General features: G+C 38.5%; 1 protein-coding gene across 4 annotated transcripts in view; it reads left to right on the top strand.

The window, feature by feature from the left end:
• Window positions 1–13,800, top strand: part of KIAA0232 — a 92,508-nt gene that overhangs the window by 28,169 nt on the left and 50,539 nt on the right. For 3 of the 4 annotated variants that reach the window (XM_079919912.1, XM_079919913.1, XM_079919911.1), the window contains exon 2: window positions 5,249–5,747. The exons of the other annotated variant lie outside the window; for it this stretch is intronic. In XM_079919912.1, coding sequence (XP_079776038.1) covers window positions 5,517–5,747 — 231 coding nt within the window. In that variant the 5' untranslated portion in view covers window positions 5,249–5,516. The remainder of the gene's footprint in view (window positions 1–5,248; window positions 5,748–13,800) is intronic. 4 annotated transcript variants of the gene reach the window in all.

The following is a 13,800-nucleotide window of genomic DNA, read 5'->3' as shown; positions in this document are numbered from 1 at the left end:
CCTTTGATTTGTCCAAATCTCTTAATGACAACAGAGAGAATCCCATGGTTGGGTTGATACCATGTTTTAAAGTAAACATAGTAAACTAAAACAGTTTTTCTTTATCAGTCTTAACAGTGAACCAGGTCTGTCATATGTGAATTTTTAAGGCCTTTATTCATTTAAATAATGGAAAAAAGCCTTATACTAAGTTGTTCGCAGCGAAACTAAGTTTTAGAAGTTCTCTGGCAAAGACAATTATATACATTTCGTTAAAGACATTCTTCTGATACCTCTGTACTCTCTGGATCTGATGTATATTGTTGGATTCAATTCCCTAAAATTTTGTTTAGAATTTTTGCATCTGTGTTCGTGAGCCATATTGATCTGTAGTTTTCTTATAATATCTTAGTCTGGTTTTTATGTTAGGATAATGATGGCCTCTTAACATGATTTGGGAAATATTCCCTCCTCTTCAATTTTTGAGAAGAGTTTGTATAGAATTGGCATTATACTTTCCTTAAATATCCGGTAGAATTCACCTTTAAGCCAACTGGGCCTGGAAGTTTCTTCGTGGGAAAGTTTTTGTTTGTTTGTTTGTTGTTTATTTTGGCTGCGTTGGGTCTTCGTTTGCTGCGTGTGGGTTTTCTCTAGCTGTGGCGAGTGGGGGCCAGTAGTTGTGGCTCGCGGGCTCTAGAGTGCAGGCTCAGTAGTTGCGGCACACGGGCCTAGTTGCTCCGTGGCATGTGAGATCTTCCCAGACCAGGGCTCAAACCCGTGTCCCCTGCATTGGCAGGTGGATTCCCAACCATGGCGCCACCAGGGAAGCCCCTGTGGGAAAGTTTTAAACTGTAAACCCAATTTCTTTTATAGGTACAGGGCCATTAATTCTATTTCTTCTTGAGTGAACTTTGGTAGTTTGTGTTTTCAAGGAATTTGTCCATTTCATCTAAGTTTATTCTATTGGTGTAAAATTTTTCTAGTATCCCCTTATTGTCTTTTTTATATCTGTAGAATCTGTAGTGATCTCACCTGTTTCATTCTTGATATTGGTAATTTGTCTTCTCTCTTTCCTGAACAGTCTGGCTAGAGGTCCATCTTGTCTGAAAGAACCAGCTTTTGGTTTCATTGTTTTTCCATTTTCTATTTCATTGATTTCTGCTCTCATCTTTTATTCCCCTGTTGTGCTTAGCTTAGGTTTCATTTGCTCTTCTTTTTCTAGTTTCTTAAGATGAAAACTGATTTGAGACCTTTTCTAATATAGGCTCTCCTTGTGCTATAAATTTTCCCCTAAATACTGCTTTAGTGGCAACCTAAAAATATTGATACGTTGTGTTTTTATTTTCATTCAATTCAGAATACTTTCTAATTTCTCCTTTGCCCTATTGGTTATGTAGAACTATGTTCTTTTTAACTTTTTTTTTTTTTAAATTTTGGCTGCGTTGGGTCTTTCTTACTGCATGCGGGCTTTCTCTAGTTGCAGAGAGTGGGGGCTACTCTTCACTGTGGTACATGGGCTTCTCATTGGGGTGGCTTCTCTTGTTGTGGAGGCTCTAGGCACTCAGGCTTCAGTAGTTGTGGCACACAGGCTCAGCAGTTGTGGGTCGTGGGCTTAGCTGCTCCGCAGCGTGTGGGATCTTCCCGGACCAGGGCTCGAACCCATGTCCCCTGCACTGGCAGGCGGATTCCTAACCACTGGACCACAAGGGAAGTCCCATCCTTTACTTAACCTATTTGTGACTTTATGTTTATTGTAGAATTTTTACTATATTGTAATTGGGACTTGTTGTTTTAAGACCCATCTCTGCCTTTTAATTGGTTGTTTAAGCCATTTAAATTTATTATGATTATTAACAGCTATCTTATCACAGTCTTCAAGAGATAACATACCATTTAATGTGATGTATAAGAACCTTATAATAGTGTTCCAGTTTCCCACTCCTGGTCTTTATGCTGTTGTTGTCATACATTTTATTTATACATATGTAATTAACCTCACAATACGTTGTTGTTTTTGTTTCAATGGTCAGTTATCTATTTTCTTTCTTTCTTTTTTTTTTTTTAAAAATCTTTGGCCATGCAGCAAGGCGTGTAGGATTTTAGTTCCCTGATCAGGAATAGAACCCACGTCCCCTGCATTGGAAGCGCAGAGTCCTAACCACTGGACTGCCAGGGAAGTCCCTCAGTTATCTTTTAAAGATACTTAAATAACAAGAAAATTTTAGTTAATGTTTCTAGTGCTCTTTGTTCCTTTGTGTGGATAGGACATTTTGTCCTATCATTTTCCTTCTGCCTAAAGGACTTCCTTTGACATTTCTTTTAGGGCAGGGTTGCTGGTGATGAATTCTTTCAGTTTTTCCATGTCTGAAGAAGTGTTTGTTTCACCTTTGTTTTGAAATATACTTTTGATGAGTACAGGATTCTCAGTTGACAGGTTCTTTTTTTCACTACTTTCAAGTGTTTTTGCCCCATTCTCATTTGCATGGTTTCCATCAAGAAATCTGATGTCATCCATATCTTTGTTCTGTTCTACCTAATGTTTCTTTTTTTCTCTGGCGACTTTATTACTGGTTTGAATAGTTTTATTATGTGTTGATTTCTACATGTTTCTTGTGCTTAGAGTTCATTGAACTTCTTGGATCTGTGTGTTTTGGTTTTCATTAGTTTTGGAAAAATTTTGGCCATTATTCAAATATTTTTTTCTGTCCTTCTCTCTCTCTTCCAATTACATGTATGTTAGATTTCTTAAAGTTATCACACAGCTCACTGAAGCGCTGTTAATTTTTTGAACTTCTTTTTCTCTCCATATTTCATTTTGTATAGTTTTGTGTATGTGTGTGGTTTAAGATTCAGTAATCTCTTCTTCTCAAATGTCTGATCTGCCATTAGTCCTGTCCTATATTTTTAATCTCAGACATTGTAGTTTTCATCTTTAGATATTTGATTTTGTATCTTTTCAAACATATGGAATATAATCATGATAACTTTTAAAGTCTTTTTCTGCTAATTCTAACTTTTGTGTTGATTCTGGATTGGTTTCAGTTAATTTTTCTCTTCATTTCCATTCCCTTTGTGTCCCATTTCTTTGCATGCCTGCTATTTATTTATTTATTTATTTAGACCACACCACCACCGCAGGTCTTGTGGCATCTTAGTTCCCCTTAGTACCAGGGATTGAACCCAGGCCCTCGACAGTGAGATGGGAGTCCTAACCATTGGACCGCTGGGGAGGTCTCACGTGCATGCTAATTTCTGATTGGATGCCAAGCTTTGTAAATTTTATCTTCTTGGGTGGTGGATATTTTGTATCCCTTGAGCTTTGTTCTGGGGCCACAGTGAAAATAGTTGGAAACAGTTTGGTCTTTTGGGTCTTGATTTTAAGATTTGTTAGGCAGGTCCAGAGCAGTGTTTAGTGTAGGGCTAATTATTCCCCATTACTAAGTCGAGACCCTTCTGAGCACTCTACCTAGTGTGCCCTGAATTATGAGGTTTTCCAGTCTGGCTGGTAGGAAACAGGCACCATCCCCAGCCACGCTGAGCCTTAGGGCGTGTTTCCTCCTTTCCTTTATGATGACCCTTTCCGGTGGGTGCCGTGGCTGGGTCCTCACATGCATGCCCCGATTAACACTCTTTTGAAGGCTTAGGAGCAACCCTTTGCAGATATCTGGTGTTTTCCTCTGGAGAGCTCTCTCCTCTCGGTACTTTTCCTGTGATCTCCAGCTGCCTTAGATTCTCTGACCTACTTCCTTCAGCCACCGCTTCATGTCTCCTCATTGTCTTGGTGCAACCTTCACTGAATGAGTGCTGGCTATCCACTCGCTTCAGGTGATGTCCCCAGAAGTGAAGGTATTGGTTAATTGATGATCTGTCTGGCATCCTGAGATCCACACGTATTAAGCAATTTATGGAAAATGTTTTAATTTTGAGAGTCAGCTGGAAAATTTCAGCAAGTAAACGTTATAGAAAATCTTTGCTTTAATTTATCTAGTTTTTATAATTCAGAAAAGAATTATAGAGAAGATTTTAGGAAGTAGCAGAATACATATTAGTGATACATTGATCTAGTAACTTCATCCTGTGGTGGATTTAAACATATTTTCTTTATATTTAATGTTTGTAACATTTAGTGTGTAGTTCTAGATGAAATGCAAGAAACTGAGCATTAAATCTTTGGTGAAGAGTGTCTGTCTTTCTGACTTGATGCTCTTACTAAAAATAATTATTAATACTTTTTAAAAGGTCATTTTTGTAACCCTCTTATTATCTGCTAAAATTCATGCAAAAGCTGATCCAATGAGATTTACCTATCACTATGTTAGTTTTCATTTTCTAGTGGCATAAATTAATCAGAACTCTAGCATAAAGAATATTATGACTTAATAAAGCCATTGTTAGATTAGTATGACGTATTGAAAGTATATTAATTTAGTGGAAAATGGCATCTATCACAAGTAATCAGAAAGTCAACCTAGGTATATAAGAAGAAAAGTTAAAATAGATATAACTATTGCCTGGCAGGGCTATAAGACAAATGTGTGTTTCATCTTAATTTTTATGAAATAAGTGATGAGCAGTCCAAAGTTTTTAGCCATACAAAAATCGATTACCTGTGTAAAACTTACGTTTATGGGACTAATTTTTTTTTTTTTTTTTTTTTTGCGGTACGCGGGCCTCTCACTGTTGTGGCCTCTCCCGTTGCGGAGCACAGGCTCTGGACGCGCAGGCTCAGCGGCCATGGCTCACGGGCCCAGCCGCTCCGCGGCATGTGGGATCTTCCTGGACCGGGGCACGAACCCGTGTCCCCTGCATCGGCAAGCGGACTCTGAACCACTGCGCCACCAGGGAAGCCCGGGCCTAATTTTTTTTTTACCAGTGTTTCAATGAAATTACCATTCAGCTGCTTGTTTCTGTTTTACTTTAAAATGAGCTAGTGATTTGTTACGAGATAAATTCTTTCAGCGTAGCAAAATTTTACAAGTCCAGTCCCTTGAGACATAGCAAAATAAACATCAGTATAATTGAGCATGAGTACAAAAATACAGATTTCTGAGTTTTCCTTACTTTTAAATGATATTAAGCTTTTAAAAGTTTAAAATGTCACTTAGTTTAAAATGTCAGCGATTACAGTAAAAAAAAAAAAATTAATGTTCCAAGATACCAAAGGTATTTTAATAAAAAGGAATGGTTCATTTGGATTTTTTTCAAAAGATCAATAACGTAATTTATATCTATACATAACACGTACCTTTTTTCTCTCTTATTTTTGTAGGTTCTGCTGGAGACTTACATTTGGCCTCAATGTGAAATTAAAGTAGAAAATCACATCTACATGTATGTTGCTATCAGGATGTTGATTCATTGGTCATGCCTGAAGAGGGAAATTCAGTTCTAGATGGCTGACTGCCAGCAAAAATAAATGCTTACCCTAGATGTCAAGCATCTCTCCTTTTTACTGGAGTGAAAATCCCCTCCAGATACCAACAGAACATCACTGCAGAAAATGCTCCACATTTTAAGGATGTCAGCAACCTAAATTCATGCGCCCTATCTGTACAGTTGTTGTGGATGGTTTACCATCTGAAAGCTCCTCAAGCTCTTATCCAGGCCCTCTATCTGTCTCTGAAATGTCTCTGCTTCATGCTTTGGGTCCAGTGCAGACCTGGCTGGGACAAGAGCTAGAGAAATGTGGCATTGATGCCATGATTTATACTCGATACGTCCTCAGTCTTCTGCTGCATGACAGCTATGACTACGACCTGCAGGAACAGGTATTTACATATTGTAAATGTTTTGTGAAAATTTATGATTGTGTTTACATTTTCCTTCAAAGAGCACTTTCGTATTCTAGCACAAGTTAGACGGCTGGGGTCCACCAACTTTTTAAGCTGTCAGTGAATATAGATGAGCCGCGTTACCAAACACACAGTTTGGTTCAGTCATTGTCTCTGACATTTTCTTGATGTTGATTGCATTCTGACACAGACTCTGGATCTTGTCACAGACGGTAGTAGTTTGATGACCCACTGCCTTTGAGTTAGCGCTGCTCCAGAATGTTGGTTTCTACTATTTAGGAAAACCCCACATTGTGATTAGACGTTTTCATCGTTGGGTCTGTTACACTTCTTAACATTCCAAAGTTTAATATTTCATTTTATCTCTAAGAATGATGATAAACTGCTTATTAATCGAAGTGTGTGTTTTGAATCAGTAGACTTAAAATTTTGGTAAAGCATATAACCTTAAAGTGGCCAATATACATTTTACTTGACTTAGGTGCTTAAAGTGAAGAAAGCAACCAAATCTATGTTCTTGAAAAAAATCTCAACTTCAGTCTCACTCTCCAAGAGAAGCTCCTGAATGTGAGGCTTGCTGAAAGGGAGGCAGAGTCATCAGCACTGAACCAGTGAGCTCTGGGTGACTTCTGGGTACAAATTTCATGTAAAAGGGAGTGTTTCGGGAATTCCCTGGCGGTCTAGTGGTTAGCACTCCGCACTTCCATTGCAGGGGGCACAGGTTCGATCCCTGGTTGGGGAACTAAGGTCCCACATGCCTTGTGTCACGGCCAAAAGATAAACAACTTTTTAAAAAGGGAGTGTTTTGTGGGCAGTATTTGTTGTTGTTGTTTTAAACCATTGTTACTAACACTGAAAACAGGAGCAAAGTTTCATTGACGGAAGAATCTGGCTTTGACCTTCCAAACCACAGAGCAGTTTCAGAGTCCTGTACATACAGGGGGTTTCACAGTGTGCCTAACATTCTGTCACATGTCAGTTGAGCAGAGTATTTCCCACTGCTGGTGTTCCGCATCCTTTCTAGCTGGACACAACTACATTTCCCCTGCTTCCAGGTTGCTTACTGCCCTGGCTGGTGATTATTAGGTCAAGTAAGGCTTTGAGGGGGTTGACTTAAAACCTAATAATCAGAAAGTGTGTTATTTTGGCGGTCAGTATTTTGCATAATTTTCTTACCAAAGCTCTATTATTTTCCATCATATTTCCAGTAAATGTACTTTAAGGGCAAGTAACATGTTAAATCTACCAACATAGAAGAATTTTTATTTCCAGAAATGAGGAAGATATTCCTCTTAACTCAAAAATCATGTACTTCAGTTGTAAATACGTACGTGTAGGAAACAAATCGTTTTTTAGTGGGAGTTTTATAAGACTTTTTACTTCTTAAAATTGTGTATTAACAGTATCAACACCAATAACTATATTAGCACAAAGTATTTATGTGTTAGGTGCTATAGTACATGGAAAAAGGGGGAAAACATAGGCCTGCTATTAAGATTATAGTGAAGACTTCCGTGATGAGACCTGTTTGTGAATCCCTCTGGTCTCTGTGTTCGCTGTAGGGTGGCGGCGGGCGGGGGGTGGGTGTCTTGGCAGCTGTCAGCGGCCTACTGTGTTGATCCTCCCTGTTCTGGTTCATCTTTAGGACACAGGACAGATAAAGGTTAGTGAAAACAGAGCATGTCTGGAATTACAAGGAGAATCCACAGGGAATTAAAAGGGCCCTAAAATCCTTTTCTGCTCAGCCCTGGCTCGCACAGTGCCAAGTCCCATGCTGATGGGGAAGGTCAAATTGAGAATGACCTTTCATAGGAGATGACCCATAACTTTTCCATGACTCAAGGAGGAGGATATGCTCACTGTATCCCCCCAGAGAGAGTCAGGGCATAGAGCCAAGGGAAGGGCCTGAGCTGACCTTCTGTGATTCAGACTCCACCTAATGGGCATACCCACCAGCCTGCTGTGGGCGAGCAAGCGTGCCACTCTCCTGATCCCTGGGTCACACTGAGGGTGGGCTCACCCCTCATTTGAAGGCCAAGTGACTCCACTTTTGGGTGTTTGTTTCCTTGCATCTTTTCTCACCCCTCAGTCCTTGAATTAGTCTAACCTTGACTTGAAAATGCCTAGTTTTAAGGCCGTTGCTTCAACTACTGGCCTTATTTGTCATGTTGAATTCATGGCTTTTCACAGCTTTAGCTAAAAGAAACACACAAAGAGCTCTTGAGTTCTGAGAAACAGATTTTGTACTTGTCTCAGCAGCCCCTGGTGATTGGGTAGGAAGTACAGCTGATCAGGCCCTGGTCTTGGTTGAGACTGACTAACAAACAGAGTTACATGTAAACCTCTGATTTGGGCAGGTTTGTAAATACAGTTGTGGCGACAGCTGTGTACTGCGTAGTGCTGGAGAACAACTGCCTTTTAATACGTAGATATTATAGGTGGGTCATAGTAATTTTATTTCCACAAATTCTATTTTTTTTCTTTTTGTCAAGATTACCATATTCTGATAAATGTATGCTTAGATAAATCAGGAATTCACTATTCATCATTTTTAGATGTAAATATAAACTACTTTTCTAACCCATCCTTCAAGGTCCAGGTCACCTTCCTCTGAATCCACTTCTGATAATTCCTGATGAAAACAATGGCTTCTTCTTCCAAACTTGACCATGTTTCTACTATAGAGCTCTTAATTATAGTTATTAGAATGTATTATCTTTCCCAGTAGTTTATAAGATGCTTAATGGCGGAAATCATATATTCATCTTAAAAATTTTTTTTAACTTTTTTCTTTTTTTTTTTTTTTGTGGTACGTGGACCTCTCACTGTTGTGGCCTCTCCCGTTGCGGAGCACAGGCTCCGGACGCACAGGCTCAGCAGACCTGGCTCACGGGCCTAGCCGCCCCGCGGCTTGTGGGATCTTCCCGGACTGGGGTACGAACCTGTGTCCCCTGCATCGGCAGGCGGACTCTCAACCACTGCGCCACCAGGGAAGCCCCTAAACTTATTTTTTGAAATAATTTCAAACATCAGAAGGATTGGAAGAGTACGACAAAGAACCTCAGTCAGCCCCAGTTGCTAACATTTTCCCACTTTTACTTCATTTCTCTCCTCTCCTTTTTATGCCCGCTTATCCTACATAAATCAGCATATTATATATTTATTTATTTATTTTGAGTTTTTGAATTATATTTTATTTATTTTTTTGTACAGCTGGTTCTTATTAGTTATCCATTTTATACATATTAGTGTATATATGTCAATCCCAATCTCCCAATTCATCCCACCACCCCCCCCCCGCCCACCACTTTCCCCCCTTGGTGTCCATACATTTGTTCTCTACATCTGTGTCTCAATTTCTGCCCTGCAAACTGGTTCATCTGTACCATTTTTCTAGGTTCCACATATATACGTTAATATACGATATTTGTTTTTCTCTTTCTGACTTACTTCACTCTCTGTGACAGTCTCTAGATCCATCCATGTCTCTACAAATAACCCAATTTTCTTCCTTTTTATGGCTGAGTAGTATTCCATTGTATATATGTACCACATCTTCTTTATCCATTCGTCTGTCAGTGGGCATTTAGGTTGCTTCCATGACCTGGCTATTGTAAATAGTGCTGCAAACATTGGGATGCATGTGTCTTTCTGAATTATGGTTTTCTCTGGGTATATACCCAGCAGTGGGATTGCCGGGTCATATGGTAATTCTATTTTTAGTTTTTTAAGGAACCTCCTTACTGTTCTCCATAGTGGCTGTATCAATTTACACTCCCACCAACAGTGCAAGAGGGTTCCCTTTTCTCCACACCCTCTCCAGCATTTGTTGTTTGTAGATTTTCTGACAATGCCCATTCTAACTGGTGTGATTGTAGTTTTGATTTGCATTTCTCTAATAATTAGTCATGTTGAGCAGCTTTTCATGTGCTTCTTGGCCATCTGTATGTCTTCTCTGGAGAAATGTCTATTTAGGCCTTCTGCCCATTTTTTCATTGGGTTGTTTGTTTTTTTAATATTGAGCTGCATGAGCTGTTTATATATTTTGGAGATTAATCCTTTGTCCGTTGATTCGTTTGCAAATATTTTCTCCCATTCTGAGGGTTGTCTTTTCGTTTTGTTTGTAGTTTCCTTTGCTTTGCAAAAGGTTTTAAGTTTCATTAGGTCCCATTTGTTTATTTTTGTTTTTATTTCCATTACTTTAGGAGGTGGATCAGAAAAGATCTTGCTGTGATTTATGTCAGAGTGTTTCCCTATGTTTTCCTCTGAGAGTTTTATAGTGTCTGGTCTTACATTTAGGTCTCTAATCCAGTTTGAGTTTACTTTTGTGTGTGGTGTGAGGAAGTGTTCTAATTTCATTCTTTTACATGTAGCTGTCCAGTTTTCCCAGCACCACTTATTAAAGAGACTGTCTTTTCTCCATTGTATATCTTTGCCTCCTTTGTCATAGATTAGTTGACCATAGGTGCGTGGGTTTATCTCCGGGCTTTCTAACTTGATCCATTGATCTGTATTTCTCTTTTTGTGCCAGTACCATACTGTCTTGGTTAATGTAGCTTTGTAGTATAGTCTGAAGTCAGGGAGTCTAATTCCTCCAGATTCGTTTTTTTCCCTCAAGACTGCTTTGGCTATTTGGGGTCTTTTGTGTCTCCATACAAATTTTAAGATTTTTTGTTCTAGTTCTGTAAAAAATGCCATTGGTAATTTGATAGGGATTGCATTGAATCTGTAGATTGCTTTGGGTCATATAGTCATTTTCACAATATTGATTTTTCCAACCCAAGAACGTGGTATATCTCTCCATCTGTTTGTATCATCTTTAATTTCTTTCATCTGTGTCTTACAGTTTTCTGCATACAGGTCTTTTGTCTCCCTCGGTAGGTGTATTCCTAGGTATTTTATTCTTTTTGTTGCAATGGTAAATGGGAGTGTTTCCTTATTTTCTCTTTCAGATTTTTCATCATTAGTATATAGGAATGCAAGAGATTCCTGTGCATTCATTTTGTATCCTGCAGCTTTAGCAAATTCATTGATTAGCTCTAGTAGTTTTCTGGTGGCATCTTTAGGATTCTCTATATATAGCATCAGGTCATCTGCAGTGACAGTTTTACTTCTTCTTTTCCAGTCTGTATTCCTTTTATTTCTTTTTCTTCTTTGATTGCCGTGGCTAGGACTTCCAAAACTATGTTGAATAATAGGGGTGAGAGTGGACATCCTTGTCTTGTTCCTGATCTTAGAGGAAATGCTTTCAGTTTTTCACCATTGAGAATGATGTTTGCTGTGGGTTTGTCATATATGGCCTTTATTATTTTGAGGCAGGTTCCCTCTATGCCCACTTTCTGGAGAGTTTTTATCATAGTGGCTGTTGAATTTTGTCAAAAGCTTTCTCTGCATCTATTGAGATGATCATATGGTTTTTCTTCTTCAGTTTGTTAATATGGTGTATCACATTGATTGGTTTGCGTATATTGAAGAATCCTTGCATCCCTGGGATAAATCCCACTTGATCATGGTGTATGATCCTTTTAATGTGTTGTTGGATTCTGTTCGCTAGTATTTTGTTGAGGATTTTTGCATCTGTATTCATCAGTGATACTGGTCTGTAATTTTCTTTTTTTGTAGTATCTTTGTCTGGTTTTGGTATCAGGGTGATGGTGACCTCATAGAATGAGTTTGGGAGTGTTCCTTCTGCAGTTTTTGGGAAGAGTTTGAGAAGGATGGGTGTTAGCTCTTCTCTAAATGTTTGATAGAATTCACCTGTGAAGCCATCTGGTCCTGGACTTTTGTTTGTTGGAAGATTTTTAATTACAGTTTCAATTTCATTGCTTGTGACCGGTCTGTTCATATTTTCTATTTCTTCCTGGTTCAGTCTTGGAAGGTTATACCTTTTTACGAATTTGTCCATTTCTTCCAGGTTGTCCAATTTATTGGCATAGAGTTGCTTGTAGTAGTCTCAGGATGCTTTGTATTTCTGCGGTGTCTGTTGTAACTTCTTTTCCAATTTTATTGATCTGAGTCCTCTCCCTCTTTTTCTTGATGAGTCTGGCTAATAGTTTATCAATTATGTTTATCTACTCAAAGAACCAGCTTTTAGTTTTATTGATCTTTGCTATTGTTTTCTTAGTTTCTATTTCATTTATTTCTGCTCTGATCTTTATGATTTCTTTCCTTCTGCTAACTTTGGGTTTTGTTTGTTCTTCTTTCTCTGGTTCCCTTAGGTGTAAGGTTAGATTGTTTATTTGAAGTCTTTCTTGTTTCTTGAGGTAGGCTTGTATTGCTATAAACTTCCCTCTTAGAACTGCTTTTGCTGCATCCCATAGGTTTTGGATCATCGTGTTTTCATTGTCATTTGTCTCTAGGTATTTTTTGATTTCCTCTTTGATTTCTTCAGTGATCTCTTGGTTATTTAGTAACGTATTATTTAGCCTCCATGTGTTTGTGTTTTTTACATTTTTTCCCCTGTAATTGATTTCTAATCTCATAGCGTTGTGGTCAGAAAAGATTCTTGATATGATGTCAATTTTCTTAAATTTACTGAGGCTTGGTTTGTGACCCAAGATGTGATCTGTCCTGGAGAATGTTCTGTGTGCACTTGAGAAGAAAGTGTGATCTGCTGTTTTCGGATGGAATGTCCTATAAATATCAATTAAATCTATCTGGTCTGTTGTGTCATTTAAAGCTTGTGTTTCCTTATTAATTTTCTGTCTGGATGATCTGTCCATTGGTGTAAGTGATGGGTTAAAGTCCCCCACTATTATTGTGTTACTGTCGATTTCCTCATTTATAGCTGTTAGCAGTTGTCTCATGTATTGAGGTGCTCCTATGTTGGGTGCATATATATTTATAATTGTTATATCTTCTTCTTGGATTGATTCCTTGATCATTATGTAGTGTCCTTCCTTGTCTCTTGTAACATTCTTTATTTTAAAGTCTATTTTATGTGATATGAGTATTGCTACTCCAGCTTTCTTTTGATTTCCATTTGCATGGAATATCTTTTTTCATCCCCTCACTTTCGGTCTATATGTGTCCCTAGGTCTGAAGTGGGTCTCTTGTAGACAGCATATATATGGGTCTTGTTTTTGTATCCATTCAGCAAGCCTGTGTCATTTGGTTGGAGCATTTAATCTGTTCACATAATTATCAATATGTATGTTCCTTTTATCATTTCCTTGTTATGGGTTTGTTTTTGTAGGTCCTTTTCTTCTCTTGTGTTTCCCACTTAGAGAAGTTCCTTTAGCATTTGTTGTAGAGCTGGTTTGGTGGTGCTGAATTCTCTTAGCTTTTGCTTGTCTGTAAAGCTTTTGATTTCTCCATCGTATCTGAATGATATCCTTGCCGGGTAGAGTAATCTTGGTTGTAGGTTCTTCCCTTTCATCACTTTAAATATATCATGCCACTCCCTTCTGGCTTGTAGAGTTTCTGCTGAGAAATAAGCTGTGGACCTTATGGGAGTTCCCTTGTATGTTGTCATTTTTCCCTTGTTGCTTTCAATAATTTTTCTTTGTCTTTAATTTTTCCAATTTGATTACCATGTGTCTCGGCTTGTTTCTCCTTGGGTTTATCCTGTATGGGACTCTCTGCGCTTCCTGGACTTAGGTGGCTGTTTCCTTTAGGGAAGTTTTTGACTATAATCTCTTCAAATATTTTCTCGGGTCCTTTCTCTCTCTCTTCTCCTTCTGGGACCCCTGTAATGCGTATGTTGTTGTGTTTTATGTTGTCCCAGAGGTCTCTTAGGCTGTCTTCATTTCTTTTCATTCTTTTTTTCTTTAGTCTGTTCTGCAGCAGTGAATTCCACCATCCTGTCTTCCAGGTCACTTATCCATCCTTCTGCCTCAGTTATTCTGCTATTGATTCCTTCTAGTGTATTTTTTATTTCAGTTATTGTATTGTTCATCTCTGTTTGTTTGTTCTTTAATGCCTCTAGGTGTTTGTTCTTTAATTTTTCTAGGTCTTTGTTAAACATTTCTTGCATCTTCTCGATATTTGCCTCCATTCTTTTTCTGAGGTCCTGGATCATCTTCACTAT

Source organism: Stenella coeruleoalba (assembly GCF_951394435.1).
Source record: "Stenella coeruleoalba genome assembly, chromosome: 4".
NCBI classification, from domain to species: Eukaryota; Metazoa; Chordata; class Mammalia; order Artiodactyla; family Delphinidae; genus Stenella; species Stenella coeruleoalba.
The sequence above is the reverse complement of the archived record's forward strand: the minus strand, read 5'-3'. Positions and strand labels throughout refer to the sequence as shown.